This window comes from Sus scrofa, chromosome 14 (assembly GCF_054392235.1).
Source record: "Sus scrofa isolate SSC_HxYL_T2T_F1_AM1 chromosome 14, Sscrofa_HxYL_maternal_Yorkshire_Landrace_v2.0, whole genome shotgun sequence".
NCBI classification, from domain to species: domain Eukaryota; kingdom Metazoa; phylum Chordata; class Mammalia; order Artiodactyla; family Suidae; genus Sus; species Sus scrofa.
The window spans coordinates 32,391,025-32,417,905 of record NC_139396.1 but is presented as its reverse complement, the minus strand read 5'-3'; the positions used below and the strand labels follow the sequence as shown (position 1 = coordinate 32,417,905).

At 52.5% G+C, this 26,881-nt stretch overlaps 2 protein-coding genes across 36 annotated transcripts in view; one reads left to right on the top strand and one right to left on the bottom strand.

Annotated features, from left to right (window-relative positions):
* Positions 1–6,300: 6,300 nt before the first annotated feature.
* Positions 6,301–20,308, top strand: CHRNA2 (cholinergic receptor nicotinic alpha 2 subunit). Of its 4 annotated transcripts, none has more exons than XM_084997758.1 (7): positions 6,301–6,860; positions 9,043–9,266; positions 10,058–10,322; positions 10,782–10,826; positions 12,359–12,468; positions 15,536–16,571; positions 18,051–20,308. In XM_084997758.1, the coding sequence occupies exons 3-7, from the start codon at positions 10,077–10,079 to the stop codon at positions 18,174–18,176; spliced, it is 1,563 nt and encodes a 520-aa protein (XP_084853884.1). In that variant the 5' UTR covers positions 6,301–6,860; positions 9,043–9,266; positions 10,058–10,076; the 3' UTR covers positions 18,177–20,308. The 4 variants fall into 4 exon arrangements, with proteins under 4 accessions (XP_084853884.1, XP_084853886.1, XP_084853887.1 ...); XM_084997760.1 differs by having other exon boundaries at positions 6,384–6,860; positions 10,171–10,322; XM_084997761.1 differs by lacking the exon at positions 10,058–10,322 and having other exon boundaries at positions 6,682–6,860.
* PTK2B (protein tyrosine kinase 2 beta) overlaps positions 19,951–26,881 on the bottom strand; it is a 143,582-nt gene continuing 136,651 nt past the window's right edge. For 17 of the 32 annotated variants that reach the window (XM_084997744.1, XM_084997752.1, XM_084997743.1 and 14 more), the window contains 7 exons: positions 26,080–26,226; positions 25,794–25,829; positions 25,387–25,411; positions 24,035–24,081; positions 23,198–23,335; positions 22,655–22,735; positions 19,951–20,992 (listed from right to left, as the gene is read on the bottom strand). In XM_084997744.1, the coding sequence (XP_084853870.1) occupies positions 20,777–20,992; positions 22,655–22,735; positions 23,198–23,335; positions 24,035–24,081; positions 25,387–25,411; positions 25,794–25,829; positions 26,080–26,226 (690 nt within the window). In that variant the 3' untranslated portion in view covers positions 19,951–20,776. Of the gene's footprint in view, positions 20,993–22,654; positions 22,736–23,197; positions 23,336–24,034; positions 24,082–25,380; positions 25,611–25,729; positions 25,830–26,079; positions 26,227–26,881 lie in introns of all 32 variants that reach the window. The other 15 variants (XM_084997737.1, XM_084997732.1, XM_084997733.1 and 12 more) reach the window with 2 other exon arrangements.

The window sequence follows — 26,881 nt, the reverse complement described above, 5'->3', positions numbered from 1 at the left end:
TTAGGCAAAGATTAGAAGTCTCAATGGCATTTTACTCTGCCCTGCTCTTTCTCATGGGTCACTGTTCCCTTGTGTTTTCTGCCACACAAGTTACGGGAAGATGAGAGCTCTCTCACCTGGGCTACAGAAATGGGGTATCTTTTTGAAATGTAAATCCTAACCATTACATCTGCTAATTTTAATATTTATAAAATATATTTTAGGTGATAACATAGAATTATAAAACATGGCTAATGTCCTAGTGAAAATTTAAAAACTTAACGCCGGTTGTCAATCACTACATTTGTAATGAACCGGTTATATTTAACTCATTAGATTTCGTTGTGGATTTCCTGCAGCCATTTTGACATGAAAACCAGAGCCCTGCGTGGCCTGCACACAGAGCTGACTGTGGCCAGAGGGTCACAGATGAGGAAGACCACTGGAGAGAGAGTTAGGGAAGAGAAGCCCAGTTGCCATAACCAAGCAAATGCGTGTAGCTGAAGAAAAGAAGAGGCCCTCGTTTGTGCCTGGGCCAGAAATTGCAGGAAACCTGTCTCTCTTTTTCCTGCAATGTCCACCCCCACAACCAACATTCTCTACTGAGAAAGCTTAGCATTGTGCATACCTTAAAGGAGAAATGCTTAAAGAAACATATATTGGAGCTACTTTAAGAGATTAGAGTCAATACATAGATAATGAACGAAGGGCTAAAATCCAAGCTCAGGGAATTCCTGTTGTGGCTCAGAGAGTTAAGAACCCAGGTAGTGTCCATGATAATGCAGGTTTGATCCCTGGCCTCGCCCAGTGGTTAAGGATCTGGCCTTGCTGTAAGCAGCAGCATAGGTCAGAGATGTGGCTTGGATTCAGGTGTTGCCATGGCTACAGCTTAGGGCAGCAGCTGCATCTCTGATTCCACCTCTAGTCTGGGAATTTTCACATGCCTTGGGTGTGGCTGTAAAAAAAATGAAGTTAAAAAATCCAAGCCCAAATTTGATCCTGTGATTTACCTAATTACTGCATCACTTTAATTCACAGCATCTATGGGGAAGAAGTAAGACTAAGAACTGGGTAAAGTCCCACAACAAATGTCAGGGAGCCTCCCTTTTCAGAGAAACTTGTTTTTCTTCCTCAATCTGATAACCTAGATCCTGCCTTACCTGAAATCCCTGCAACAACCTTGCTTGAGGTTTTTATTTTTTCATTTAAAACTTTTTTTATTGAAATAAGATTGACAAATTTCTTTTTCCTTTTTTTTTTTTTCTTTGTCTTTTCTAGGGCTGCACCTGTGGCATATGGAGGCTCCCAGGCTAGGGATAGAAATGGACTACACCACAGTCACAGCAATGCAGGATGTGAGCTGCATCTGCAACTTACACCACAGCTCACAGTAACACCAGATCCTTAACCCACTGAGCGAGGCCAGGGATCAAACACGCAACCTCATGGTTCCTTGTCAGATTTGTTAATCACCAAGCCACGATGGGAACTCCTAAGATTGACAAATTCCTATTGAAGTAAGATTGATGTGCAACACCGTTTTAATTCCACACACACACACACACACACACACCATAGTGATTTGATATTTCTATACATTTGCAGAGTGATCACCCTGAAGAGTTTAGTTACCATCTGCTGTCATACAAAGTTATTATAATATTATTGACTATATTTCCTGTGCTGTACATTTCATCCCCGTGACTCATTTTGTGTGTGTGTGTGTGTGTGTGTGTGTGCGCTTGATAAATGTTAGTTATGCAATCACCTCACTTTGCTGAAGCCTAGGGATGGGGAAAAATTTACCTAAATTCCCGTAACAAATAGGTGGTGGAGAGGGAACCAGAACCCTGGTCACTAGATTTCGTTCTCAGGCCCCCTTGACTTTGTTCTGGTGTCCTTTTTTTTCTTTTCTTTTCTGTTTTGTTGTTGTTGTTGTTGTTTTTGTAGTATTCTTTTTTGTTTTCTTCTTCTTTTCTTTTCTTTTTTGGCCTCAGAGAGCAGCAGCCTGATGTGGGATCTTGGTTCATAGACCAGGGAGCGAATCTGTCACCACTTTACTCAGTCTGCTGATACAGATGCTAATCTCTTCCAGATACACCCTCACAGACACATCCAGAAAGTGGACAGTGCCCACTTCTCCAGGGCCTGGAGAAATACATTGTTGTGGGAGGACCCTCATCTTGGGTATGGGATGTGCTTTGGACCTTGAGTGCAGAGATGTGAGTTAAGGTAACTTCTTAGCAAGTGACACATCATCGTCTGTCTTGGAAGGAAGAAATGCAGGGATGCCTCCTTAACAAATTAATAAAGAAAATCAACCCCACATCTCTGGGGGAATCGCAAGGATTAGAACCACCATCAAATACCAAAATGCTGCAAGGAAGGTAAATTTTACGACCGCCAAACTCTAAGATGCATAGATACTGTAGAAAGTCCATGGATCATTGTAAACTGAATAGATGATGACTCTAGCTACAGATGCTGTGATTCCTACTGCTGTCACTGCAATGCCCAACTTCCCAGCAGCAGTGACAAGCCCTGAGCTCCGGATACAGTATCTGACTCCAGAGGCTCAAAGTAGTCACTGGCGAATTCACCTAAGGTATTGACGTGATTACACTGAGCCTCTCCCACACTGGAGGAGGTAGCAATTTGTTGTTTATACAATGGATACTTCTGGAGAATGGGTGGAGGGGAAAGCTAGAAACACCAGCTCTAATAGGAGGACCCTTTTCAACAATGACGGCTGTGCCTGCCACCTTTTCTTTTTTACTTTGTTTTATATATGTATGTATGTCTTTTTACGGCTGCATCCACGGCATATGAAGTTCCCAGGCTAGGAGTCAAATCACTGCTGCAGCGGCTGGCCTACGCCACAGCCACAGCAACACCAGATCCGAGCCCCTTCTGCCAGCCTTCACCACAGCTTGAGGCAATGTCAGGTCCTTAACCCAGTGATCGAACCTGCATTTTCATGGATAGCAGTTGGGTTCTTAACCTGCTGAGCCACAGTGGGAACCCCTTTTTACTTTGTTAATCTATTGTGCTTTCTCCCCACTCCATCACCTTATACACAGTGTGTGTCTGATGAGCTTTATGCTGTCCTCCAAAAGAAACAGAATGTCACAGCAACACTATGTCAAGATGAGAGCAGGGAAATGCACTGTCCAGAAAGGCTCGATTTGGAGCTGGAGGGAGTAACCGGCGACGGAGTCCCGAGGCCCTCTGGGGTTAGGATGAGCTCTTTTGTTTCTGTGAGGACTGGTTACGTCGTGTTAGTGCTCTAATTACGGGTTTTTTTGTTTTTTGGTTTGTTTGTTTTTTTGTCTTTTTGCCTTTTCTTGGGCTGCTTCTGTGACATATGGAGGTTCCCAGGCTAGGGGTCTAATTGGAGCTGTAGCGGCCAGCCTACGCCACAGCCACAGCAATGCCAGATCTGAGCCACATCTGTGACCTACACCACAGCTCACGGCAGTGCCAGATCCTTAACCCACTGAGCAAGGCCAGGGATCGAACCTGCAACCTCACGGTTCCTAATTGGATTCGTTAACCACTGAGCCACGATGGGAACTCCTTAGTGCTCTAATTATGTGTTCTTAGATTCCGTAGTGGTCTATTTGGTATCTATCACTCACAGAGCCAAACTAAGGGCCAAAATTGTTGACATCTCCCTAGTGCTGCAGCTTTGATGGGTGTACAGAAACCACAGTACAACCCTCCAGCCAGTCCTGTGTCACACCCCCAGCCACCTTCTTCATCTCTCTCTCACACACCAATTCAACATTCTGCCTGCACTAAATTGCCCCAGGGCCAAGTGCTGATACCCTATATCCACAGCCCACCGAAATTATTCAAACTATCCAGCCATAGGCTGCTTACCCTGTCCTGCCTTGACTACCCTACAGAAACTCCAGTACATGCTCCTGGCCATGGCTTCTCCTTTGCCCTTTCTGCCCCGTGTCTGTCCCAGGGGCCTCGCCATCTGGCCCTACATGGCATGCCATGGTTCCTGCTTCCGGGGATCTATGAGTATAAACTTCTGCCACCGTGACAATCACTCCCATGTCTGCATGTTGACCCATACCTGATTAAAACAAGTTCCAGGTATAAATTTCAGAACAGAGAAGACAGGTGTAGGCTGTTTTGTTTTTTTTTTTTTCCCAAAGTCTAAATATGGAAAGTTGAGTATGCATTGATGATAGGAGCCAAAGAGCTAGATTTGGGGGAACATCCCAGCATTTAAACTCCTTTCAAATATTTTGGGAAAGTTCCCATCTGGAAGTTGGCAGAGCCCACCTTCCGCACAGAAGCTCAAAATGCCAGATTCCTGCTTCCTCAACCTCCCATGCATCTAGTTCACGAGCACATGATTAATCAGATGCATCTATCCTGACCTTTGCATTGGGAGCTAGTGACACAAAGAAGCAGGGATAGACGAGAATTAATCCAGGCAGCAGCAGGAGTGGCTGGTTTCCAGGGACAGCAGGGGCAGCAGTGCCAGTGACAGACAGTGAAAGGTTTTGCATCCAGTTCTGCAGCAGTAGGCCTCCCATGCAGTAACGGCTTGTGATTTGGGCTTTAGTCTGGCAGGTGTTTCCCTCCACTTCCCCTGTGCCCCAGGGGTTCTCCAGCTTTGTAAGTGCATCTGTGAACTTCCCATTGCCCTTTAATGAGGTCATTTTCTGCTTAAATTAATCAATAAGTTTTTACTGCTTGAACCAAGAATCCTGATCGATATGATCTGATTATTTCCTTTTTCTTTCTTTCCTCCTTCCCTCCCTCCCTTCTTTCCTTCCTTCCTTCCCTCCTTCCCCTCTTTCTCTCAGAAAAATGTATGCATTTGATACTTGTGTAACGTTATGCACAAACACAGATATACATATATATCAATATGAAAGTACACATGGTTAAATATTTACATTTGCTGGGAGTTCCCATTGTGGCTCAGTGGTTAAGGAACCCGACTAGTAACCATGAGGACACAGGTTCAACCCTGGCCTCACTCAGTGGGTCAAGGACACAGTGTGGCTGTGCCTGTGGTTTAGGCCGGCAGCTGTAGCTCTGATTCGACCCCTAGTCTGGGAACCTCCATATGCTGCATGTGTGGCCTTAAAAAGACAACAAAAAAATTTATATTTGTTAATTATGGATAGTGGGAATGTGGTGGTTAATGATTTTTTAATTTTATGTGTATTAATTTAATCAAATAATGCTAACAATCATATATACATGTATAAATATATATTTATAAATATATATCACATATATTTACATAATATATATCATGTATGCTTTCACTTTTTTAGGCCCTTTATTTATGCTAACTCACTCACTCTTCCTTGCAAGCTTACGAAGTGGAACCAGTATTCACATCCTCCTTTTACAGATGAGGAAGCTGAGGCACAGAAAGCACCAGTGGCCTATCCCAAACCACATGGCAGAGTCAGAAGTTAAACGGTGGCAGTCATGTCCTGGGTCCTTTGCTTTTAACAATATATAGGGGATGAATGGAATTCCCGTTGTGGCTCAGTGGTTAACGAATCCGACTGGGAACCATGAGGTTGCGGGTTCGATCCCTGCCCTTGCTCAGTGGGTTAGGGATCCGGCGTTGCCGTGAGCTGTGGTGTAGGTCGCAGACACAGCTTGGATCCTGCGTTGCTGTGGATCTGGTGTGGGCTGGTGCCTGCCGCTCCGATTGAACCCCTAGCCTGGGAGCTTCCATATGCCGCAGGAGTGGCCCTAGAAATGGCAAAAAGACAAAAAACAAAAAACAAAAAAGCAAAAAAACAAAACAAAACAAAACAAAAAACAATATATGGGGGATGAGAGAGCAAGTAGTGGACCCCAAGGAGTGTCTTTAGGATGGAGGATGAGCTTCCTCATGGGCTGAGGGAAAGGAACAAGCAAGAAGGAGAGGAAGATATAAGAAAGGCTGGGGATATGTGATGGGGGGCGGCAGTCAGGATGAGGCCATGGCCGGCGGGAGGAGTGGGACTCCTGGTTTGATGCGGACGTTTGAAGGAAGGTGACCTTGCTTGTCTGGGAAACTGAAGGCAAGGTCACAGGTAAGGAGCCAGGCAAACTGCAGCCAAACCAGGTGGCAGCACAAGTGACCTGGGGGTCCTGCTAGCTTCTCCAGGGAGGAAGGGGATGGAAAGAGCTGTGGGCTGCTGACTGACGGTTCCATCCTTGGTCCTATTTTATTCAAAACTGCACTGTTCTATGGAGAGACAGGCCCTGGAGATTGCTCATCTGTGGGGGAGGTTGGGGGGTCCTGGGGTGTGGAGTCTTTCAGAGCCAAGAATGAAACATTCTTGTAACTGGAGAGAGGGCAAGCAAATCTGCTGTCTGTCCCCACTGGACACAGACTGAATAGTCACAAGCTCCTCCCTCTCCCCTCCAGAGTGTGTGTGTGTGTGTGTGTGTGTGTGTGTGTGTGTGTGTGTGTGTGGCGTGTGTGTGAGAGAGAGAGAGAATATGAGCGTGAGTCTGTGTGCCTGCCAAGCCAGCGGTCCCTCCCATGGACCCGCTTGGCTCTTACCTGCAGAAACCTCCGTGCCAGGCTCTCCGTGACGCCCTCCTTGGTAGGACCCGGACGCAGCCTCTCTGGCTGGCAGGGCTGGGAGCCCCAGCACAGTGGCCCATCTCCAAGAACTTGTCCAGCCCTCCCCAGGAAGCCACCCTGACTCTCAGAGTCAGGACTCCCTCATCTGCCAAGTCGTGTCCTGTCCCAGCATCTGTATGTCTGGGAAATGAAGTCACTTAGCCATGCTCTGCATCTGCCTTTCTGTTCTGGAGGGACTTTTGTCAGCTGAACCAGGACCTTCAAGCCAGGCTGCTTCTCTGTTCTTTGAATAGTCTGTCTTCTGGGGCCACAGGTAAGAAAGGTGCCCCCAAGGCTTGTGTTGGGGACTTTGTGGGTGCGGGGACATTGTGAGGGTGCGTCAAAGTGATATTCACAGATGAGCAGCTTCCAGGTAGTTAGGAAGGAGGTGGGTTAGAATGCTGGAAGTTGCCGGCTTCTAGACAAATTTTAGTCTTTTGCTTGCTCCCATGGGGCTGCTCAGAGCCCAGTGACAGTCACCTGTCCTCCCGCCGGAGAGGGTAGCTCCATCTCAGGCATTATTGGCTTTACTTGTTGTATCTGCTTCTCTGTCTTTATTACTACCATTCCTCTCTGGTCTTTTATGTATTCACTCCGTAAATACTCTGTATGTTTTCACAAAGACTAATAGACATCAATGGTATTTACTGACTTAAAAGTTCTTCGTTGCTGGTTTTTTGGTTTTTCCCCGAGGCTGGAATTTGTGGAGGAAACTATCAGCTGGTGTGATAATCCAGATGACCTTTAATCTTCCATCCAACCTTGAGATGTTAAGCTTCTGCGATTCATCAATATATTGAGCAGATCAGATATAACAGCTAGAAATAGCTCTCCCCTAAGCACCTCTGATGAAATGATTTGATGGAGGAAGTGTATCAATCATTTCCTCTCATCAAGAGACTTTCTTGGGGGGTATTGACAGTTATGGGGGGTCAACAATCCTATGCTTGGGGTGGTGCCAGGTGGCGGGAGGGGCTGGGTGAGGTCAAAGCTGGTTTTATGGAGAAGGTGGGGCTTGTGAAAAGAAGAGAACGAGGGTGAGCAGTTGAAAACCAGCTGCAGTACGAAGATGGACAAAGAAGCAAGCCCAAATTACCTTGACTTCAATGGAACCAGGATTTAGGATGCGGGCAAGAGAGGCTGATGAGTTGGGGTGTGGGGTGAAGGATGGTCTGGACCCCCTGGTACATCACAGCAATACAAGCTCTGTGGATGCTGGTGTCTGGGCCCTTTACAAAGGTAATATTTTGTAAAGGTTTCTATGTGCACCCCACTTTCCCAGACCCGCTTACAAACAAAGACAGCCCCCATCCCCCAGCCTGCCAATTCAGCCACTTAGAGGATCAAAGGGTCTGACGCTTTTTCTCTTTTAAGATCTTTCTAATGACAGGTGGAAGGTTACTCTAATTACTGTCAATTACTTGGAAAAATTTCTCCTTTGGTTTCCGGTGACAAATTAATGAAATTACCATAGTGAGCTAACTATAAGGGATGCAAATTTGAGGGATCCTGCAGGCATATGTCCACTGGAGTCGACTGCATCTCATTTGCACATTTTTCTAGAGGATCCAGGATGTCCCTGGTTGGATCTTTATATGATGCAAGTTCAGCATGCCTGGATTTCTATTTCTTTCCCCACTATTCTCACTAATGTGGACAAAAAAAATCATGCTTTGGTTTAGCATCCTTGGTTGAAAGGTGACACAGATGAGAGCCTTGGGATTTGCAGCCACGATATTGATTGGATGGGGGAAGCTGCACACAGAGGAGCCTCCTAGAACCCTAGATCCAGGTGAGCCTGGCTCTGGGCTGGGGCCCCTGTACCTGGTCACCACCTGCCTGACACAGACCTTAGGTGTGTTCCTGGCTGAGCAATGACGGTCACAGTGCTAAGATCTAGAAAACACATGTGAATCCTGGAAGAGCTGCTTGTACAAAATTATCCTTCTAGGAGTTCCTGCTGTGGCTCAGCAATCATGAACCTGACTATTATTCATGAGCTTGCGGGTTCAAGCCCTGGCCCCACTCAGTGGGTTAAGGATCTGGTGTTGCCGTGAGCTGTGGTGTAGGCCACAGATGTGGCTCAGATCCTGCGTTGCTGTGGCTGTGGTGTAGGCCGGCAGCTGGAGCTCAGATTTGCCCCCTGGCCTGGGAATTTCCATACACTGAAAGTGTGGCTCTAAATTAAAAAAAAAATTATCCTTCTAGTTGGCGCCACAGAAGCTGACCCTACTTCATCACTTTTGAATTCTGTGGCCTTTGGCAAATCAGTCAACTTTTCTGAACATATATATATATACACACACGCACATATATTAGATAAAAGGAATAAAAATATCCCTTCCCCATACCCTCCTAGGGCTGATGGGAGACCCAAATGAGGTCAAAGGGGAGACACGAAGGTGTATTCGCTTCAAGGATTCACCAGCCTAAGAACCCTTTATTGGCTCATTCAGGTCCAGCGGTGAGTGGGAGCCAAGAGGAACCCTGTGGGTGCTGGGCTGTGCTTGCTTCCCAGGCCCAGTTGGGGAAGCCGTTGGAGGTTCAACCACAGCCACGCCTGGCCTGTCCTCCTTTTGGTGGAAGCCAGACTCCTCCTCTGAAGCCATGAGCCCCTCCTGCCCTGCCCTCCCATCCACGGCAAAGCTGGGGCTGTGGTGGCTCCTTCTGATCCCTGCAGGTGAGTGGGGGCTATCTCTAGGGGACATAGCTCTTTCCACCTTGGGAAGGTGGGGAGCACCCGCTGCATCACCTTAACCTCCCCAAGCCTCAGCACCTGCTCCACATCTGCAAAATGCCAACAGCCCCGTGGCCCTCCCAGGGCTATTGTGTGAGTGACCCAGAATGAGAACTTATGAGCAGTGCCTGGAATGCCCTCTGCACATGGCAGCTGCTGTTATCGATGTTCTGGATTTTAAAGCAGTAGTTCTGACCTACTCAGGCAGCCAAACCCTGAAGAGGTGAAGCTGTCTGCAGAACATGGTGAAAACAGATGCAGAGGGTGCCGTCAATCTGGGGACACTACTGCCTAGCTGATGAGAAGGGGCAAATGCCAGTGGTTTGAGGAAAAATAGAGGAGATGCTCCAAGTGGAAGAGGATTTCTTGGCTCATGTTAGTGGTTCATTATAAGCCGATGGAAGTGAGAGTTCCCGGGGCTGGGTTCACAGAGACGTGTGAAGCTCTCCCTGTTGCAGTCAGCATGACTCCACCCGGAGTCCCGCTCCCCACCCTGATGTCCCCTGGGGGCTCCCCAGTTCCAGTCTGATTCTCATCCCTGGTCTGGCTTCTTCCCACTGCCCTCCACCCTCTCAGCACTTGTTTTCACCTCTTAGCCTTTGGTCATGGAGTAATGGACCTTTCTTGAGATTCAACCATGTGCTGGTTGCTTCGTAAGCTCTAATGGACGTTATTATATCTCATCCTCAGCAGTGTTCTGAAATCTGCTCTGGATTAGTGTGCCCATTTTGCAGATGAGGAAACGGAGGCTCAATGAGGTCGAGTGGCTCTGATTGGATGGGAGAGGGAACCAAGCGCCCACCACCAGGGACTCCCGGAGACCCCTCTCGCCTCTCCTGTCCCACAGTATCCGCACACCGAGCCTCCCACGCCCACGCCGAGGACCGCCTCTTCAAGCACCTCTTTAGGGGCTACAACCGCTGGGCAAGGCCGGTGCCCAACACCTCAGACGTGGTGATCGTGCGCTTCGGGCTGTCCATCGCCCAGCTCATCGATGTGGTGTGTCTCTCCTACCACCCTTTGCCCCCTCCGGCTCAGTCTGAGACGTGGGTCCCTTTCCGGGAGCTCCTTCCTCTCCCCTGCTCCATCCCTCCTCCCTCCAGCTCTCCCAGCCCACCTCAGCCAGAGCATCTCTCCTAGGAGGTGCTCCACCTCCCTCCTCGGTCTCAGCCCTGAAGCCCCGCCCAGAAGGGCGTTGATTGGCAGCAGTGGGTTTTCTAGCCGCCCAGCTTTTTACGCCTGACCCAAGGCCAGAGGACCCAGTGGCCTGTTTGATCCTGAAGAATCTGAGTAACGGTGGCAGCTTCAGGAGGGGTGGTGGCGGGCTGGGCTTGAGGTGTCACCCTAAGAAGTCCTCTGGTGAGTGGGGGCCTGGATCAGCCACTCCCACTCCACTGTGTTTTCTGATCTGGTTCCACTCCTCTAATTTCTCTTACTTTCTCTCCTGGGACCCGCCAGGATGAGAAGAATCAAATGATGACCACCAACGTCTGGCTAAAGCAGGTGAGGGCCCCTCCCTGGGCCAGGCAGGGGCGGGGTGGGGGCCCTCAGACCCCAGACACTTCTGGGGACTCTTCCACCAGCAGAGTGATTCTCAGTTGCCCCTCAGGGTGTTCCCCAAGCCAGCTGATGGCAGACTGCTTCTCAGGAGGGGCTGGGCTCTGGTGTGGCCAGGCTCTGTGTCCAGCCCTTGAGCATGTCACCTGCAAGAGCCACATGGTCCCGTTTCTGGGAGTGAGCATTGCCCACGTGTCTGCTACCATCTGCAGATCAGCTCAAGGAGTTGTCACCAGGGGAAGGGTTTATTCTGCCCATTTCACAGCTGAGGAAGACAGAAACCCCTGGAAAAGGGCGGAACCCCAAGCTCCACTCGGAACCCCAAGCTCCTTCTTGGGGTGCACACTGAGTATTCCATGTCTACGCCGCCTAACGAACTCTCTCAGAACCCACTGGCTTAAAGCAACAGACAGGTCATTATAGTTTGAGATTTTAAGGCCAAGAGTTTTAGTGGTTTCTTCAGCTCTGCATGGGGACTCCTAGGGTTACTTAGGGGCATTTGGCTGGTGGCTTGTCTGCTCTGGAAGGTCTAAGGTGGCTTGGCTCACACATCCATCCCTCAGCAGGGATATCCGGAAAGTTCTGGGAGGTCCTGGAAAGTTCTAGAAGCCAGCTCCCCTGCCCCTGGGGCCCTTCTCCTTCCCCAGGCACTCTCAGCCCTCTCTCCACCTGTCCTCTCCATCAGGGGAGACAGACTCCTCAAATGATGGCCCAGGGACCCCAGAGCAAGGCTCCCAAGAGACAGGAAATGAGAGGTTGCCGTCTAGAAACTGGCCCAGCATCAACCCTGGCCAAGGACGCGCATCCCTCTTTGATGTGCCACTCTCAGGGGCAGAGCTTGGGGGCACAGGTTTATTACAGACTGAATGTAATCTCCCCCTCCTGCCCCCAAAGCTGAGCCCAGCCCCTCCCCCAGGCCCTGAAGTGGAGAAGGTAAGAGGTCCAGCTCTCCAGATGCAGTGGAAAAGCCACTGGTGGACCCCCCTTTCTCTGCTGTGTCATTCTGGAGGGTTTTTATCCCTCTGGTCCTCAGGTTCCCTATCTGTTGGACAGGCAGATATTTCTACCTGCTCTGCTGTGCCTGCTGGCTCTGCCACTGAGGCCCTTCCCAGACACAGGGTGTGAAAAACCTTTGTAAACTGTGGTGCACTGAAAAAGTGTTGTTGCTACAAATGAGTGAGGCCCTATATCATTCAGCTAGGGAGGGGCAGAACGGGAGCGGGACTGGGGTGACTTGGAGTACCTGAGTTGGGACAAAGAGAGAGCATAGTCATATTAGATTGGACGCAGCCCATTCCAGCTCAGAGCCTTTTGCTGGGCATCGCAGCCTTTTCTAGCCTGTGGGGCTAGTGAGGAGCTCCGGATGCTCCGGAACCTGGCAGCTGGATGTCCCCAGGCTGCTGCCCTAGATGTGCCCGTGAGGGCCTCTCCCCCGGCACAGCCAGGGACATCACTCCCCCCATCCCCACCCCGCGCAGGAGTGGAGCGACTACAAGCTACGTTGGAACCCGGCCGATTTCGACAACATCACATCCCTCCGGGTCCCTTCGGAGATGATCTGGATCCCCGACATTGTCCTCTACAACAAGTAGGAAGTGGCTGGGGTCGTGGAGGTCCTGGGACCGCCCCCCCCCCGCTCCCCCGGGTTGGGGGCGGGTCAGGTGAGGCTGGGCCAGGTTGGATTTGGGAGGTGCGCCCCCTTGTGTCTTTTCTCTTGATTCCTTCCTTTCTTTCATTTCCTTCTCTCACACACCAACATTTACATTACATATAATTTACATTACATATCGGTGCCTGGGGCCGTGCTAATGGGACACAGATTTGCTAATACTGAGTACTATTTGAAAAGTATTGTCAATGCAGGCTCTGAAATGCAGTGCCTAAGGGTTGGGGTTTTGCAGGATTACGCTGTTGTTGGTATAGGTAAGCAGCACCCCAAGGTAACAGCTTTGAAGAGAGCAAACTCACTTGGTATAGGTATTTTTGCAAATATTATTTATAGTGGCCTTGTGTTCAGGACCAAAAAGAACCCGTCTTTGAACATAATGCCTAGAAGCTAATAAAAGGCAGAGGCGTCTAAAGAGCGCCCCAGAAGAGCAAGTGGGGGTTTTCTATAGAAGATATAAAGGTCTATAATTTCATTCATGTTTGGTACCAGGTAATTCTTCATTTAGAAGTCAAGGACTTGGCATCATATTTGTCTAAAAATGTTTTCTAAAGTGAGGTTCTAAGGAGCACTAGTTCCTGGAGATGTGAATAGGTATGAAAAATAGTTCTGTTGTCAAGTAATTTTGGATAAGATGGTAAGTTGTTAAACCCTTTCTCCCCCTGCCCAGCCCCAGTCCTTCAGAAAATGTCAGGACACAACAGCATTTTAAAGGATGTTAGACGTTGGACAGACAAGAAACTCCTCTAGCCCAGCATTTCCCAATTCATTTGACCCAAATTTGGAAAAGCCATTTTTAAACAACAGATAAAGGGGGAACAGAGCCACTTCTGGAGTTTGGTGTCTCCAGATAGGTCAGAAGGATGGCAAGGACCCCTTTTACATTGCCCAGTCTAGGTCAGGCCTTTTATCTGAGCCATCTCTGCAAACACGTTCAGCACGGATTACCTGCAAGGTTCAGTACCACCACTGGACTCATGGACTCCTCACCCCATATCTGTACCCAGGATCTCTCTAGCTTCTGCTTCCTGTGCACCTGGCAGAGGGCAGGAGCAAAGTCCTGGCATCAGATAGGACCTGGAGTTTTAGGACTGTCCATAAGGCTTTGGCCAAGGTTACTTGATTAACAGGAAATTCTTATGCGGGGACACAAGTTTAAACCAAACTCTTGCATATGTTTAAAGAAGGGTCTTTCCTTCATCCAGACTCCACTTTAGGTTAGAGGACCTGGGGGACTTGCTCCTTCCTCAAAATGGGGCACATGTTGCCACCTAGTGGTGATTATATGTAAAGACAAAAATGCCTTTTAAAATCATAACAAAACAAAACCCCCCAAACTTTTGCCCTGATCTGTTTATAACTTACTTTCAAAGTTCCAGTTTCTGCTTACATAAGCCTATAACAATTCTGTGAGGTAGGTACCATTATTGTCTCTGTCATTATTCTGTTTGTAGATAAACAGAAAGAGAAATGGAAAAAAACAAAACAAAACAAAGTTCCAGTTTTCAACCTGCTTAAATCTCTAGCACGGAACTATTCCACAAGAAATAAGTGTTTCTGGGTATTCGTCTGGTTCCCCTGCCTTTAGTGGGAACTGGAGGGCCATGGATGGCTGGGGCTAAGAGCCCCCTGTGCCACCTCTCAGGGGGATCTCCGACTCAGGCTCCCAGGACACCCTGCCTGATTGGTCACTGCTTATTCCACTGTCCCCAGCGTCCTTCTGGACCCTTAGATGCATAGCCTCGCTAGGCTGCTGGTCTCTTCATCTCCCTTCCACGCCCTGCCCCACCCACCTAGGACTGAGAGTCCTGCGGCTCTCTCAGCCCAAGCACACCCTGCACTTTTTATCTTTTCCTCCTCTGTTTCTTGTTCTGAGGACACTCAGGACACTCCGTTGTCTGCTCTCCACTCCAGCTTTCTGCCAAATCCTACCATCTGTCGAGGCTTTGCTAAAATGGCAACTTGTATGGTGACCTTGCTCACCAGAAGGGGGTTCCCCCCATTATACGTGCTTCCCTAGCATTGTAGGTAGTTCGGGGCTGCCTCTCAATTCCTCGCAGTTCCCTAAGGACAGGCACGAGTCTCCTATCCCTTTCCCCAGCAGCCCCTGTAGAGGCCCGGGTGTGTGCGGCTGGCTCTGAAATGCATGCTAACTCCATGGTGTTCCTCACGGGCAGAGATATCGGGGCTCCCCTTTGCCGGGAACTAAAATCTGAGGTGGAAAAGACATGATCCCCAGCTAAGCGACTTACTCACCGTCTGCTGGGGGGTAGAAAATATAAACGATCACTCTAAAATGTCAAATGAATATAAAGAGGATATCAGACTACCTCTGTCTCCCATGATCTCAAGTATGTAAAAATGCTGTACCTGTTATTTAGGTGCCAAGCAAATACATGTGCTGTCTATAGAACATCAAAATGTTAACCGCGTTTTTTGTTTTATTTTATTTTATTTTTTTGCTTTTTAGGGCCGCACTAGCGGCATATGGAGGTTCCCAGGCTAGGGGTGGAATTGGAGCTAAGGCTGCTGGCCTACACCACAGACACAGCCACGCCAGATCCCAGCCGCGTCTGCGAGCTACACCACAGCTCATGGCAACACCAGATCTTTAACCCGCTGCGTGAGGCCAGGGATTGAACCCACAATGTCATGGTTCCTAGTCAGACTGGTTTCCCCTGCGCCAGGAGGGGAATGCCTAATAGCGTTTATTTTTTTAAAAAATTCTTGGTACTTTCCTGTAGTCTTCAGAGTTCCTACTTTTGTAATTTAAAAAGTGGTGTTTGAAAGACAACTCGGGTCACTATAGATGTCTGTGTGCTAGGGTGTCTTACAAATTCCCCAAACTTGGCAAGGTCTGGCGGTGTCACTGCCTCCCCCCACTGCCACTCCCCCGCCACTCCCCCACCGCGCGCAACCAGTGATCTGGAGCAGCCCGGCTTGGGCAACCGAGGTGCTCAGGGCCCCCCAATGCCTCTCCTCTCCGCAGTGCAGATGGGGAGTTCGCCGTGACCCACATGACCAAGGCCCACCTCTTCTCCTCCGGCACCGTGCACTGGGTGCCGCCCGCCATCTACAAGAGCTCCTGCAGCATCGACGTCACCTTCTTCCCCTTCGACCAGCAGAACTGCAAGATGAAGTTCGGCTCCTGGACCTACGACAAGGCCAAGATCGACCTGGTGCAGATGGAGCAGACCGTGGACCTGAAGGACTACTGGGAGAGCGGCGAGTGGGCCATCGTCAACGCCACGGGCACCTACAACTCCAAGAAGTACGACTGCTGCGCGGAGATCTACCCCGACGTCACCTACGCCTTCGTCATCCGCCGCCTGCCGCTCTTCTACACCATCAACCTCATCATCCCCTGCCTGCTCATCTCCTGCCTCACGGTGCTCGTCTTCTACCTGCCCTCCGACTGCGGCGAGAAGATCACGCTCTGCATCTCGGTGCTGCTCTCGCTCACCGTCTTCCTGCTGCTCATCACCGAGATCATCCCGTCCACCTCGCTGGTCATCCCGCTCATCGGCGAGTACCTGCTCTTCACCATGATCTTCGTCACCCTCTCCATCGTCATTACAGTCTTTGTGCTCAACGTCCACCACCGCTCTCCCAGCACCCACAATATGCCGCACTGGGTGCGGGTGGCCTTTCTGGGCTGCGTGCCTCGGTGGCTTCTGATGAGCCGCCCGCTGCCCCCGCTGGAGCTCCCTGACTCTCCAGCTCTGAAGCTCTGCCCCTCGTACCACTGGCTGGAGACCGATGTGGACGCGGAGGAGGAGAAGGTGGAGGAGGAGGAAGAGGAGGAGGAGGAGGAGGAGGAGGACAGATGGGCGTGTCCCAGTCGTTCGTCCCCCTCCGTGGGCGTCCCCTACAATCCCGGAGGTCTACCCCCGGGGTCCTCAGGTGCCAAGGCCCAGGCCCAGTTGCCGGTGGGTGGGCTCCTGCTGTCACCACGCATGCAGAAGGCCCTGGAGGGCGTGCACTATATTGCGGACCACCTGCGATCTGAGGATGCTGACTCTTCAGTGAGTGGGGTCCGGGTGAGGGGTGCCTCCCCTGGGTGACTCTGCCCACCTGATAGGGAACCATCTGCCCCCAGGGTGATAGCTTGGGTCAACCCAGTCTCCTCTGTGAGGACCCACCTCCCTTTGTTACAGCCCTGGGAGTCTGGCATAACTTGTGATGGAGAATGTCTAGCCGGTAGCTCTTAAAATGTTTATTGGCAGGTGGCAGAATAGCAGTCAAGAATGTCCCAGCTCATCCTAACTGGGCACCAGCTGGATAGAAAGGGAGGGATCTCAGACACTGAACTTTCCCCATGCCAACCTCATGCCTGCCATTTTTCACTGCTGCTAATAAGCCGGCGGCAAGGCGGGGGGAGGGAAGGGCGGGGGGTGGGGGGGGAGACAGGGTGAAGGGATATCATCACCAGAGACCAATCAGATCGGCCCCCTCTTTTGTCCTGGTGGTCTCCTCTTCTTCCTCCGTGTGTCCGTGGGCTCTGGGCATTTGGGGAACTTTACTGTTCACTCACAAACCCTGAGGAAGCTTGGCTGGGGGGAGTTGGGGGGGCCTCCCTCTCCCGCCATGTCCAGCATGAGGTGAGCAGCCACTGCCCAGGATCACAGAATTCTTCTTATCAATCCAGGGATGAAAGGCTAGGAGGTTATTACTGGGTGGCCTTGTTGAGTAGATAAGAAAAATTAATTATTATCTAATTGAGCAGCTAGAAATCCAGACCCACTTGCCGGGCAGTGAGCCCCAGGTCCACAGAGCAACCCCCCAACCTCCCCTAGGTCACACCTACCCCCACCTACCTCCCCGGTGGGCCCGTCAGCGGGTAGAAAGGCAACATGGGGGCAGCAACATGTTCTCCATTTTGTAACTTCTAGATGCTGTGTTTAAATCACTCTAGGGGAGTTCCCGTCGTGGCGCAGTGGTTAACGAATCCGACTAGGAGCCATGAGGTTGCGGGTTCGGTCCCTGCCCTTGCTCAGTGGGTTAACGATCCGGCGTTGCCGTGAGCTGTGGTGTAGGTTGCAGATGCGGCTCGGATCCCACGTTGCTGTGGCTTTGGCATAGGCCAGTGGCTACAGCTCTAATTGGACCCCTAGCCTGGGAACCTCCATATGCCGTGGGAGCGGCCCAAAGAAATAACAAAAAGACTAAATAAATAAATAAATAAATCACTCTAGGCCCCTCGGGAGGGTCCCTGCCCCTGGGTGGTTCTAGAAACTTCTGTCCCTCTACTCTCCCTTATATGGAACTTGAGAGCCTACAGAAAGGCTCTGGGCCATGCTATAGGGGTGGATAGGACAGAATCACCAGGAGAGGGTTGTTTGAGTCTTGAGATGTCCCTGTCCCCCATCCCCTGCTCCACCTTAGCTTCCCAAGGTTTCAGTGGGGTCACTGCCTCCAGTGTCATCCTTACAGGGGCTGTGCGTGGGTGGGACACTTCCCCTTTCCCAAGGCCTCAGTCACTCTGCGCCCATCTCCCCCTGCAGGTGAAGGAAGACTGGAGGTACGTGGCCATGGTCATCGACAGGATATTCCTCTGGCTCTTTATCCTCGTCTGCTTCCTGGGGACCATTGGACTCTTTCTTCCTCCGTTCCTGGCTGGAATGATCTGATGTCACATCATGGCCCCGAGGTGGCATGGCTGACCGTCTTTAACTGCTGCCACCGCTGGAGTGCACCTTTGCACTGCAGGTGCCTCTCCCAGAGTCCCGCCGTCGAAGGCGTCTTGGAATGAGTCACTGACATAATCTGTGGGACACAGAGCCCAGCTCAGATGCTGAGGAGCTGGGCAAGAAGGAACTTGCTCCACAGAAGCTGCCGACACAATGGTGACAATATGAAGCCACAACGATGCTCCTGGGACGCAGATGCTGAGGGAGGGGAGGGCCAAACTGGGGGACCCAGGAGGTGGGGAGGGGCATGTGAAGGGGCTCTGACAAAGGAGGGGTGTGTGGGGAGAGGGAAGAGGGTGCTTCTGGGGTAAAAGGGCTGTGAACACCCTTTTGGATTCAGGAATGAGCCAGAAGTGTCAGGCAGAGCAGCCAGGCCGAGGTGGGCTTGAGTGTGGGGAGCAGAGGGAGGAGGTTGGAAGGCAGGCTGGGTTGTCCTTGAACCAGGTGAGGAAGGAAGCTCAGAGTCTGAGCCTGCAGGTGACACAGGAGAGTGGCAAAGCCTCCTGGGGCAGGGAGGGGAGAAGAAGGGGGAGCAAATGCCACTGGTGGGGGGCAAATGCAGGTGGTTGGGCCATGCTCCCCCCCACTTGGAAGCTCTTGTGAGGGCCCAGACTTCCTCTCACCTTTAGCCCCCCAGCCCTTCCCCATTGCAAAGTGGCTCAACATTGTTTATTGGCCATTGACCAGGGCGCCATCTGTCCTTAAATGCACGTGGACAAACTGGAAAGATGTCTCCAGCCATTCTTGACCCAACTCAGGTTCGCAGCCTGCTCACTTCCTCCCCCTAAGGCACCCAGGCCTTTTCTTCTGAGGGACTGAGAGGGAAGAGCTGGATTGCTCTGGACCCGAGATGCTGTGCAGACGCAGATGCTCCCGGACCCCTTCCCTTCCCAGTCTGCCCTCCCTTCCTCCCCGAAGGCCTGACGTCTCCTGACCGGCCCTGTGAGCCTGCTCTGCAGTGTGGAATCCACAGTCCCTGGCCCTCAGCCACACCCCAGCCCCGTCCAGCCCAGGTCAGAACCTCAGCAGCAGACAGGTGTGTGGGGACCCGGCACAGGCAGCCAGGCAGGGCAAGCATCTCCTTCCCCATCGGCTGTTGGAGTTCCCGCCTTCCAAACTGCCACTTGCTTTCCCAGGGGACAGACCCAGGCTCACCACATCAGGCCCAGTCCTCCATCCTCGGTTCTCTCCAAGGCCCCCCATCCCAGGCCATGCTGGTTTACGGCTCTCCCTGCTCTGTGGATGAGCCCCTCTTTCCTACCCCTCGGGTTTCTCGGACTTGAACTCCTGGTGCAGGGCTGTCTGCTCCTGTTATCACATCTCCCATCCAGCTTGCAAGTGAGTAAAGAGATCAAATAAAGCCAAAGCCCCTGCCCCCTCAGCTCTGGGACACCCACCTCCAGGACCACCCAAGCCCCCTGGAGCCCCAGTTATTTGGATGGCAGCTGGAAGGGTGCCATTGGCATTGCTATGTGGCCTTGGAGGGGCCAACCTGGGTTCCCACTGAACAGTCACCCTTGGGTCAGGTGTGGGGGCAGAAGGCTGGAGCATGCACCTGACCCCAGCGCCTGGCATCACCGTGTGTCCCGGGATTGAGCCCTGGCGTTGGCCTTTGATCCTCACCCAAGGTAACAATCGATTCCTTCCGGGGCCGAGGCCAGAGGTCAACGTCACCTCCCCAAAGGTCAAACAAACAAGAGCATCAAACCACAAAGCAAATGGTACAATTTTAATTCATTCCCAAGTCAAATAGAAAGAAGGTAAAAGAGTGTTCTGCACAAACACAAGAGAGGGAGGGAGGGAGTGGATGAGAACGGGGGAGAGAAAAGGAGGAGTAAGAAAAGAGAAGGAAGGGGCAGAGGGGGAAGGAAAAGGGACACGGACCCCATCCAAGTCCTCTTTGGGCCTCATCTCTCCCCTTCTCCGGCCCGGCTGTGGGCACCATAGCCTCCTGAGCGCCAGCTCCCAGTGGCTTGTTCCTGGACTGTCCCAGGTCCCCCTTCGTAGGCACACGGCTGTCAGTCCAGACCAAACTCACATTAAATAAATTCCAATATACACTGTACAAGAAAGCCAGGTCCATCCCTCGTCACACCTCCCCAAAGAAAGCCCCTCCAGGCCCTCCCTCAGTGACGGGGTGTGAGGGGACCTCCGTGGGCAGAAGAGGAAGGAGAGGAGTAGCTTGGTTCCCAACTTGGCCTGCCCGGTCCTCGCACACCATCATGGGCTCTAGGGGCCCTGGCGTGGCCCCCCATCGGGCCAGGCGAGGAGTGGCTGCTGGGGAGTGGCTGGCGCTGCAGGCAGCAGCCGGCTCCCTCTGAGCCCTCCTGGTCACCCCCTGGTGTCTGCAGTCTTGAGTCCCCTCTGTCCAGCTGCAGCCTGAGCAGCACAGTCTGGGGGTGGGGTGGGGAGAGGGGTCGTGCAAAATGGCAAGGAAAGAAGGACTCCCCTCGGCCTGCCCCCCAGAGGACCCACGAGGCCGAAGGCAAGGCAGAGGCTGGGGCAGGGAGGGACACGGCAGGCGGGGGGCGCCACCCTCTTCACTCTGCCGGTGGGTGGGCCAGGTTGGCCAGAACCTTGGCCTGGTCCACGGCGTCCAACAGGTTCTTGGCATCCACGGCCAGCGTGTGGGAGGCCGTGAGCATCTGACGTTTGCACTCCTCGCTCAGGGAGGTCACGGCATTTTGCTGGGCCAGTCTCATCTTATTGATGAGCTCTGCCAGGTCCTTGTTGAGCAGTTTCTGCGTCCCCTCGATCTGTAGGAAGTGCACACGGGAGAGGCTGGGAGCCTGAAGGGCTGCGAAGGCCAGTATAGAGGATGGGGAAGCCACCCAAGTGTCCACCTTGGTGTTGGCCAAGGAAGTCGGACGTTCTCTGGGAAGGCAGGTCTGACCCAGGCCTGGGCCAGGTCCAAGGCCCATGTGGGCTGAAGCCAGGTCAGCAAGGACAGACTCTATGGACACCTTGGGCCCCAGCCCACTCTGATCCAGCCCCACAGACTCTCTCTTTGTGGCCACGTCCCCTCTCGCTGGCCCGAGGCAGAGTGAATGGTCAGGGGTCAAGTGCAAACCCGCATTTGTTAGCTGTCTCCTATCAAATCAAAGGATTGGGAATTGTGGTTTGGGCTGTAGGGTTTCATTCACCACTGCTTCCCCAGTGGCTGGTGCACTGCTCAACATGGACTGGGTGCTCAAGAGACACTGATCAAGTGAAAGGGATGAGTAGGCCATCCTGCCGAGGTAAGGAGCTGTCACGCCATGCAGGACAGCCTAGGAGCTGGCTCTTCTGGGCTGTTGCTGCCCCCAGGGGGAGCCCAGGAATTGCCCAGGCCCTCCTACACTGCCCTGTCTTGAGTGGTCACAGAGAGTCGGAGGGGGGGGACCTAGTGGTCACCCATGTGGCATTGCTGACCACTGGGAGATGATGGCTCAAGCTACAGCCTGGCAGGGGGTGCGGGGGGCGGCTGGGGTCTGTGGCTGATTTCCAGACAGGAAATCAGCACCGCCTGAGTCTCCAGTTCTGCAGTAACAAATCACCACCAACGCGGTGGCTTAAAACAATGCAGACCTGTTCTCTTACAGATCTGGAGGTCAGCTGTCTGGAATGGGTCCTGTGCAGCTAATGTCAAGGTGACAGCTGGGCTGCTTTCCTTCTGCAGGCTCTAGGGAGGAATCTCCTCCCTGCCCCTTCCAGCTTGGAAAGGCGGCTGCCATTCCTGGCTTGTGGATCCTTCTAGCAATGGCCTCACTCCAGGCTCTGTTTCCATCATCACCTCTCCTCTGACTCTTCTAAGACCTCTGCTTCTGCCTCCCTCTCACAAGGACCCTTGCGACTCTACCAGACCCACTTGGACAATCTCAAGATCCTTCACGTAATGATATCTGCAAAGTCCCTTCTGTCATGTAAGGAAACACAGTCACAGGTCCTGAGAATTAGGACCTAGACATCTTGGGGGCAGATTATTCTGCCTCCCACAGGCACCATCTCAGAATAGAGCACCAACACTCCCTTTTTGGTGTTCAGTGATTGTTTATCACTTAAAGAAAATTAGATTAAATGATCAGTTGAAGAAACCTTAACTGCTATTTCCTTGACACACTCACCTTGACTTTAGTACTAGATAAAGAATCACAGGAGGGGGAAAAGGGGGAGGGTGTGTCCTCCTGTGCATGTCCTCACGCATGGAGAAGTCACTGCAACCTTCTGAGACCTAAGCTAGGACGTTCACCCCAAGAAGGTGAACTGCGCCCCCTTGTGGTGCCTTCTGAGCTATGCTGTGCAGAGCCCCTGCTGAAGGCTGGGCAGCAGAGATGGGGCCACCCAGGTGGCCTTTCTGAGGGTCCAGTGTGAAACACAGCTGGGGCAGGTGAAGGGGGCAAGTGACAGCTGGTGGCACCAGCTGGGACAAGGACACTCACTTCTGTCCGAGAAGATGACGGCAAGGAGGGCAGGAGGTCGTCCACACTCCCGATGAGCTTCCGCAGGGTCAGGCCCACGTTCTGGGAGAGAAAGGGGCGGGGTGACCATTCTCCCTTTCTGGTTTTAACATTTTTATTATTTATTGTTTTTATTTTTTACGGCCACCCCTGTAGTATATGGAGGTTCCCAGGCTAGGGGTCAAATCGGAGCTGTAGCTGCCGGCCTACACCACAGCCACAGCAATGCTGGATCCTTAACCCACTGAGTGAGGCCGGGGATCAAACCCGCATGCTCATGGGCACTATGTTGGGTTCTTAACCCGCTGAGGCACAACGGGAGCGCCATCCCGTGCTGTTTGAGAAAGCCATGTTCCCTTGGGAAGAATTATCCTGGGGTGGTACCTGCCTTTCAGGGCTGCCTGAGACTGAATTCCCTTTGACCACTTTGCTCTAATGGGGCCCCTGCTGGCCTCTCCCCCTCATTCCAGGGCTGGGATGCGCAGCCTCCACCTCCCCTGCCCCTGGCTCCCCACCGGCTCTCACCTTCACCACCACCACGTAGCCCTCGGGGGGCAGCTGGCAGAGCTTGTTCTTGAGGTCCAGCACAGCCCGCACCAGCTCCATGACATTGAGGTACACCAGGTCGTCGGTCCGGTCCAGGTTGGCTGTGGGCTGGATGGACTGAGGGGGGAGGCAGGGGAGAGAAACAGATGGTGAGAGGGGAGGGTGAGGCAGCGGGGGACACAACCATTCTTTCCTGGGCAAGGCACTACTGGTGCCAGCTCAGCAACCAGCCCAATTTGAAAAGACCCGTCTCCAAAATAATTGTTTCCTGTCCTGGAGGTGTGCCCCTCCCTTCTGCTTCCAGGGCAGTGCTTTTCACATCAGACTCTGCCTGGGAGTCTTAAAAAAATACTAGTGGCTGGCCTCACACCAGACCAGCTGAACCATCACCTGGGCATGGGGGCCAGGTGGTTTCAAGCTCCTCTCGTGATTCTAGGGCGCAGCCAAGGCTGAGAACCGCTGATCCAGAGAAAAGCAAACCAGCGCCTGCCCCAGAGCAATGTGGGGGCAGGGAGCCAGGAACAGCTCGAGAGAGGAAGGGGGTCTGCATCTCCTGCTCCCCGGGCTGGCCCGGTAAGCTCTGCTCTGGGTCTGGGAGGGGGCATGGGAGACCGGAGACTGGTCTTCCCCAGCTTTGTTATGAATTAGCTGTGCGGCCTTAGACAAGGTGCTTCCCCATCCTGGGTCTCAGCTATGTAATGAGGATACAAGGCTGGATTATTTCTCAGGGCCTCTGAAGCCTTCGAAGTCCGGGCCTTCAGTCTTGTGGGGCCCTGATTCAGATTCGTGACCACTTTGGGCAAAGCCAATACATACCTGCGCTCCCAGGCGTGGCGGCTTCTGCGGGGGCCCAGTGAACTCCGCTGCAGGGGGGGAGGGAGAGTGAGCAGGGGGGATGTTCTCAGCGCCCTGACCCCTCCCTTTGAGCCAGCTGACAACCAAGCCAAGCCCTCTGTGCTACCACCAGGAGACCTGGGGAAATTCAACCCGAATCCCAGGAAGATGGAAGAAAAAGGACCTCTGGTTTCCCGGTCCTATGTGGTCAGGGACAAGCACTACTGTCCATTTCAGAAAAAGCCTAAGGCATGGCGGGGACGGAATGATGGCAGTGGGTATTCCGCCTCGGGCGTGCTGCACATCCGGCCCTGACATCCTGACTTTGACAGTCATGAGGAAGAAACCCACTCTGCAGGCAGCAGGTGGCCGTGGAGCCCCTCCCTGGTGTGACAGCAGCGGACACGCTAGATTTGTGGGGCCTCCCACTTGCCTGCTGTGACTTTTTGGGGGTCAAGGAAGTAAACTGGAAGAAGTGTGCTATTCTCTCCCCACTTTGATGAGCAATGATATGCACAGCCCTGCCGAGCTGCCGGGAGCAGGAGTCAGAAGACCTGGTCCCTCTCACCTCTGCCACCAGGGAGCTGCATGACCTGGGACAGCTCATTCCCCAGGCCTTAAGTTCCATCTGTCAGATTGGAGGGTTCACTCAGAAGGGACCCAACTGCCTCTGCTCAAATCTGAGCTCCACTAATTACTATGTGTGACTCTGGATAAGTCACTTCACCTTCCTCTGCCTGTTTCATGTCCTTTGTAAAATGGGCTTCCCATAAATCGCACCTATCTCATAGGACTGCTGTGAGATTGCATGAGTTGGCATTTTTAAGCAACTTGGGACAGCTCTTGTTATTGCCACCGGTTACTGCCATCGTCCATCATGTCCACATGTCCACCATCATCATGAGCATCCCCCCCCGCCGCCCCCAGGATGATGACGAAGAGCCTGCCTCAGGGCTGGCTCCTCTTTCCCTGCCTGCAGCAGAGGCATCTGCAAAGACCCTGCACTCAGCCGGCCCCGCCCTCTGCCCTCTTCCCTCTCTTCGTCTGGGGAGGAGGAGCATCGCCTGGCAGAGGCTGGAGGACCGACTTTATTTTCCTCCCAATAAATGCAAGGAGATACACCGAGAAATGGTCTGATGGCCCCGGAATCCGAGAAATGGGAGCGCCCCAGGCCGGGGGTAGTGGGGGCAGAGGTGTAGACAGCAACTGGGCTCTCTGCATGCTCTGCAACCCAACAGGGCATGTGCTCCTCCCAATTGCAAATCCACCCCCTGTTCTCTGCAGTGCGGATGTCAAGGGAAATTGCCGCCAAGAAGAAGTGTGCTCACACTTACTGTAGCCGGCCTCCTTCTCTGGGGTCTGGAAGGAAGGAAAGAGAACAGGTCTCTGATGTGGCTCTAGGACCACCCACTCTCCCTAATCCCCTCCCCCCGTCCCGCCCCGGGCCTGTTCCCCACCCACTCAGGTGTCCATTTAGAAGTTTAGAGGTAACTGTAGGGGAACCAGGGGACCTCCTAGCCAGAAGCCACCTGGGGCCTTGTGGCCATGGGAGGCGGAGCTGAGGGTGTAGATGGAGTGCGAGCTGGGGAAAGGAGCCTGGGAGATCACAGTGAAGGGAAGACCCAAGCTCCCGAGGTGAGAGGCAGAAAGGAAGAGACAGACAGGCAGGTCTGGAGCTGAGGTCCCTTGGGCCATGAAGCTCTCCCAGGCCTTCACTCTAAGGCCACTCCCGGTGACTTACCAACGGGGACTTATCGTTCATGTAAACCATGGGGTCCTGCGGAGGAGGAAACCAAAGCAGAGGACTTAGGATTCTAGAAGTAAAATCCCCAAGGATGCAAGGGAGAGTGTTTGCTCTGGTCAGCTGGGGGGGGAGGGGCAGTGAAAGGGGATGTGATGTGACACAATGGCGCTACCGTCTCTCCCAGGCAAGCACGGTCATCAAACTGTGTCCAGCAGCGCGGCAAATGGTGTATCCCCCCCACCCCATGCCCCCTGGCCCCCGCGATGGCTCAGCAACCGCTTACCAAGGATTTCTCCTCCTGCCTCAGCCACTGGTAATCTTCCACCATCTGCTTCTGCTGCTTGTCCAGGAGCTGCCGCATCTTGATCCTCTCGGCCTCCCACAGCTGCTGGGCCTCCTCCCGGCTGCTGGGCCGGATGAAGTCCTCCTCCTGGGAGGATAGCGGGAGACAGGAGAGGACACAGTCAGCCCTGTCCCCACACTCAGGAGGGACAGCCCTCCGAAGGGCCCAGGGGAGCCACAAGCCGTGGCCTGGCCAGCTGCTTTCTTCTTGTAAAGTTGTCCTTAGCTCTGCAGCCGTCTATGCTGATAGTTATTATTGGGTCCAGCAGCCTCAGGTACATGCCTGTGGGTCAGTGAAGTGCTGGACCCAAGGGCCACATAGTTTAACAGGTATGGGTTTCAAGCGATCACGTGGTCGTGTGACTACCATTCTATTTTCAAATTACTGTCCTAATATTATTTTTCAGTTGGCATTTGCCATGGTGACTGTCACTTAATACATCAAGAAATGCAATGCCAGCCCTCTGGGAAGCCTGGGATGCTTATTGCTACTGAAGACCTTGTGACAGGTCTGAAGCTTTGAGGAGAAGTGGTGTGTGGTCCCCCAAAGCTGTTCATGGCAGGGACCACACAGCAGAAGGAGCAGCAGCATGCACCCAGCTGATTGTGCCTTTTTATTAGAACATGCACTTTTATTAAGAAAGCAGCTCAGGTTATTTAACCAAAAGTTAAAAGAAATGAATGAGCTAAGAGATAAAGTGAAGAACAAAATTTAAAGAAATAAGCATTTATAGATAGGGAAG

Bases quoted from the DNA above. Each gene is read 5' to 3' on its own strand.
- CHRNA2 (XM_084997758.1), top strand. From the start codon at position 10,077: ATGAGGTCGAGTGGCTCTGATTGGATGGGAGAGGGAACCAAGCGCCCA. The intron at 10,827-12,358 runs GTGAGGGCCCCT...CACCCCGCGCAG, and splicing joins CCAACGTCTGGCTAAAGCAG to GAGTGGAGCGACTACAAGCT. The intron at 12,469-15,535 runs GTAGGAAGTGGC...TCCTCTCCGCAG, and splicing joins GACATTGTCCTCTACAACAA to TGCAGATGGGGAGTTCGCCG.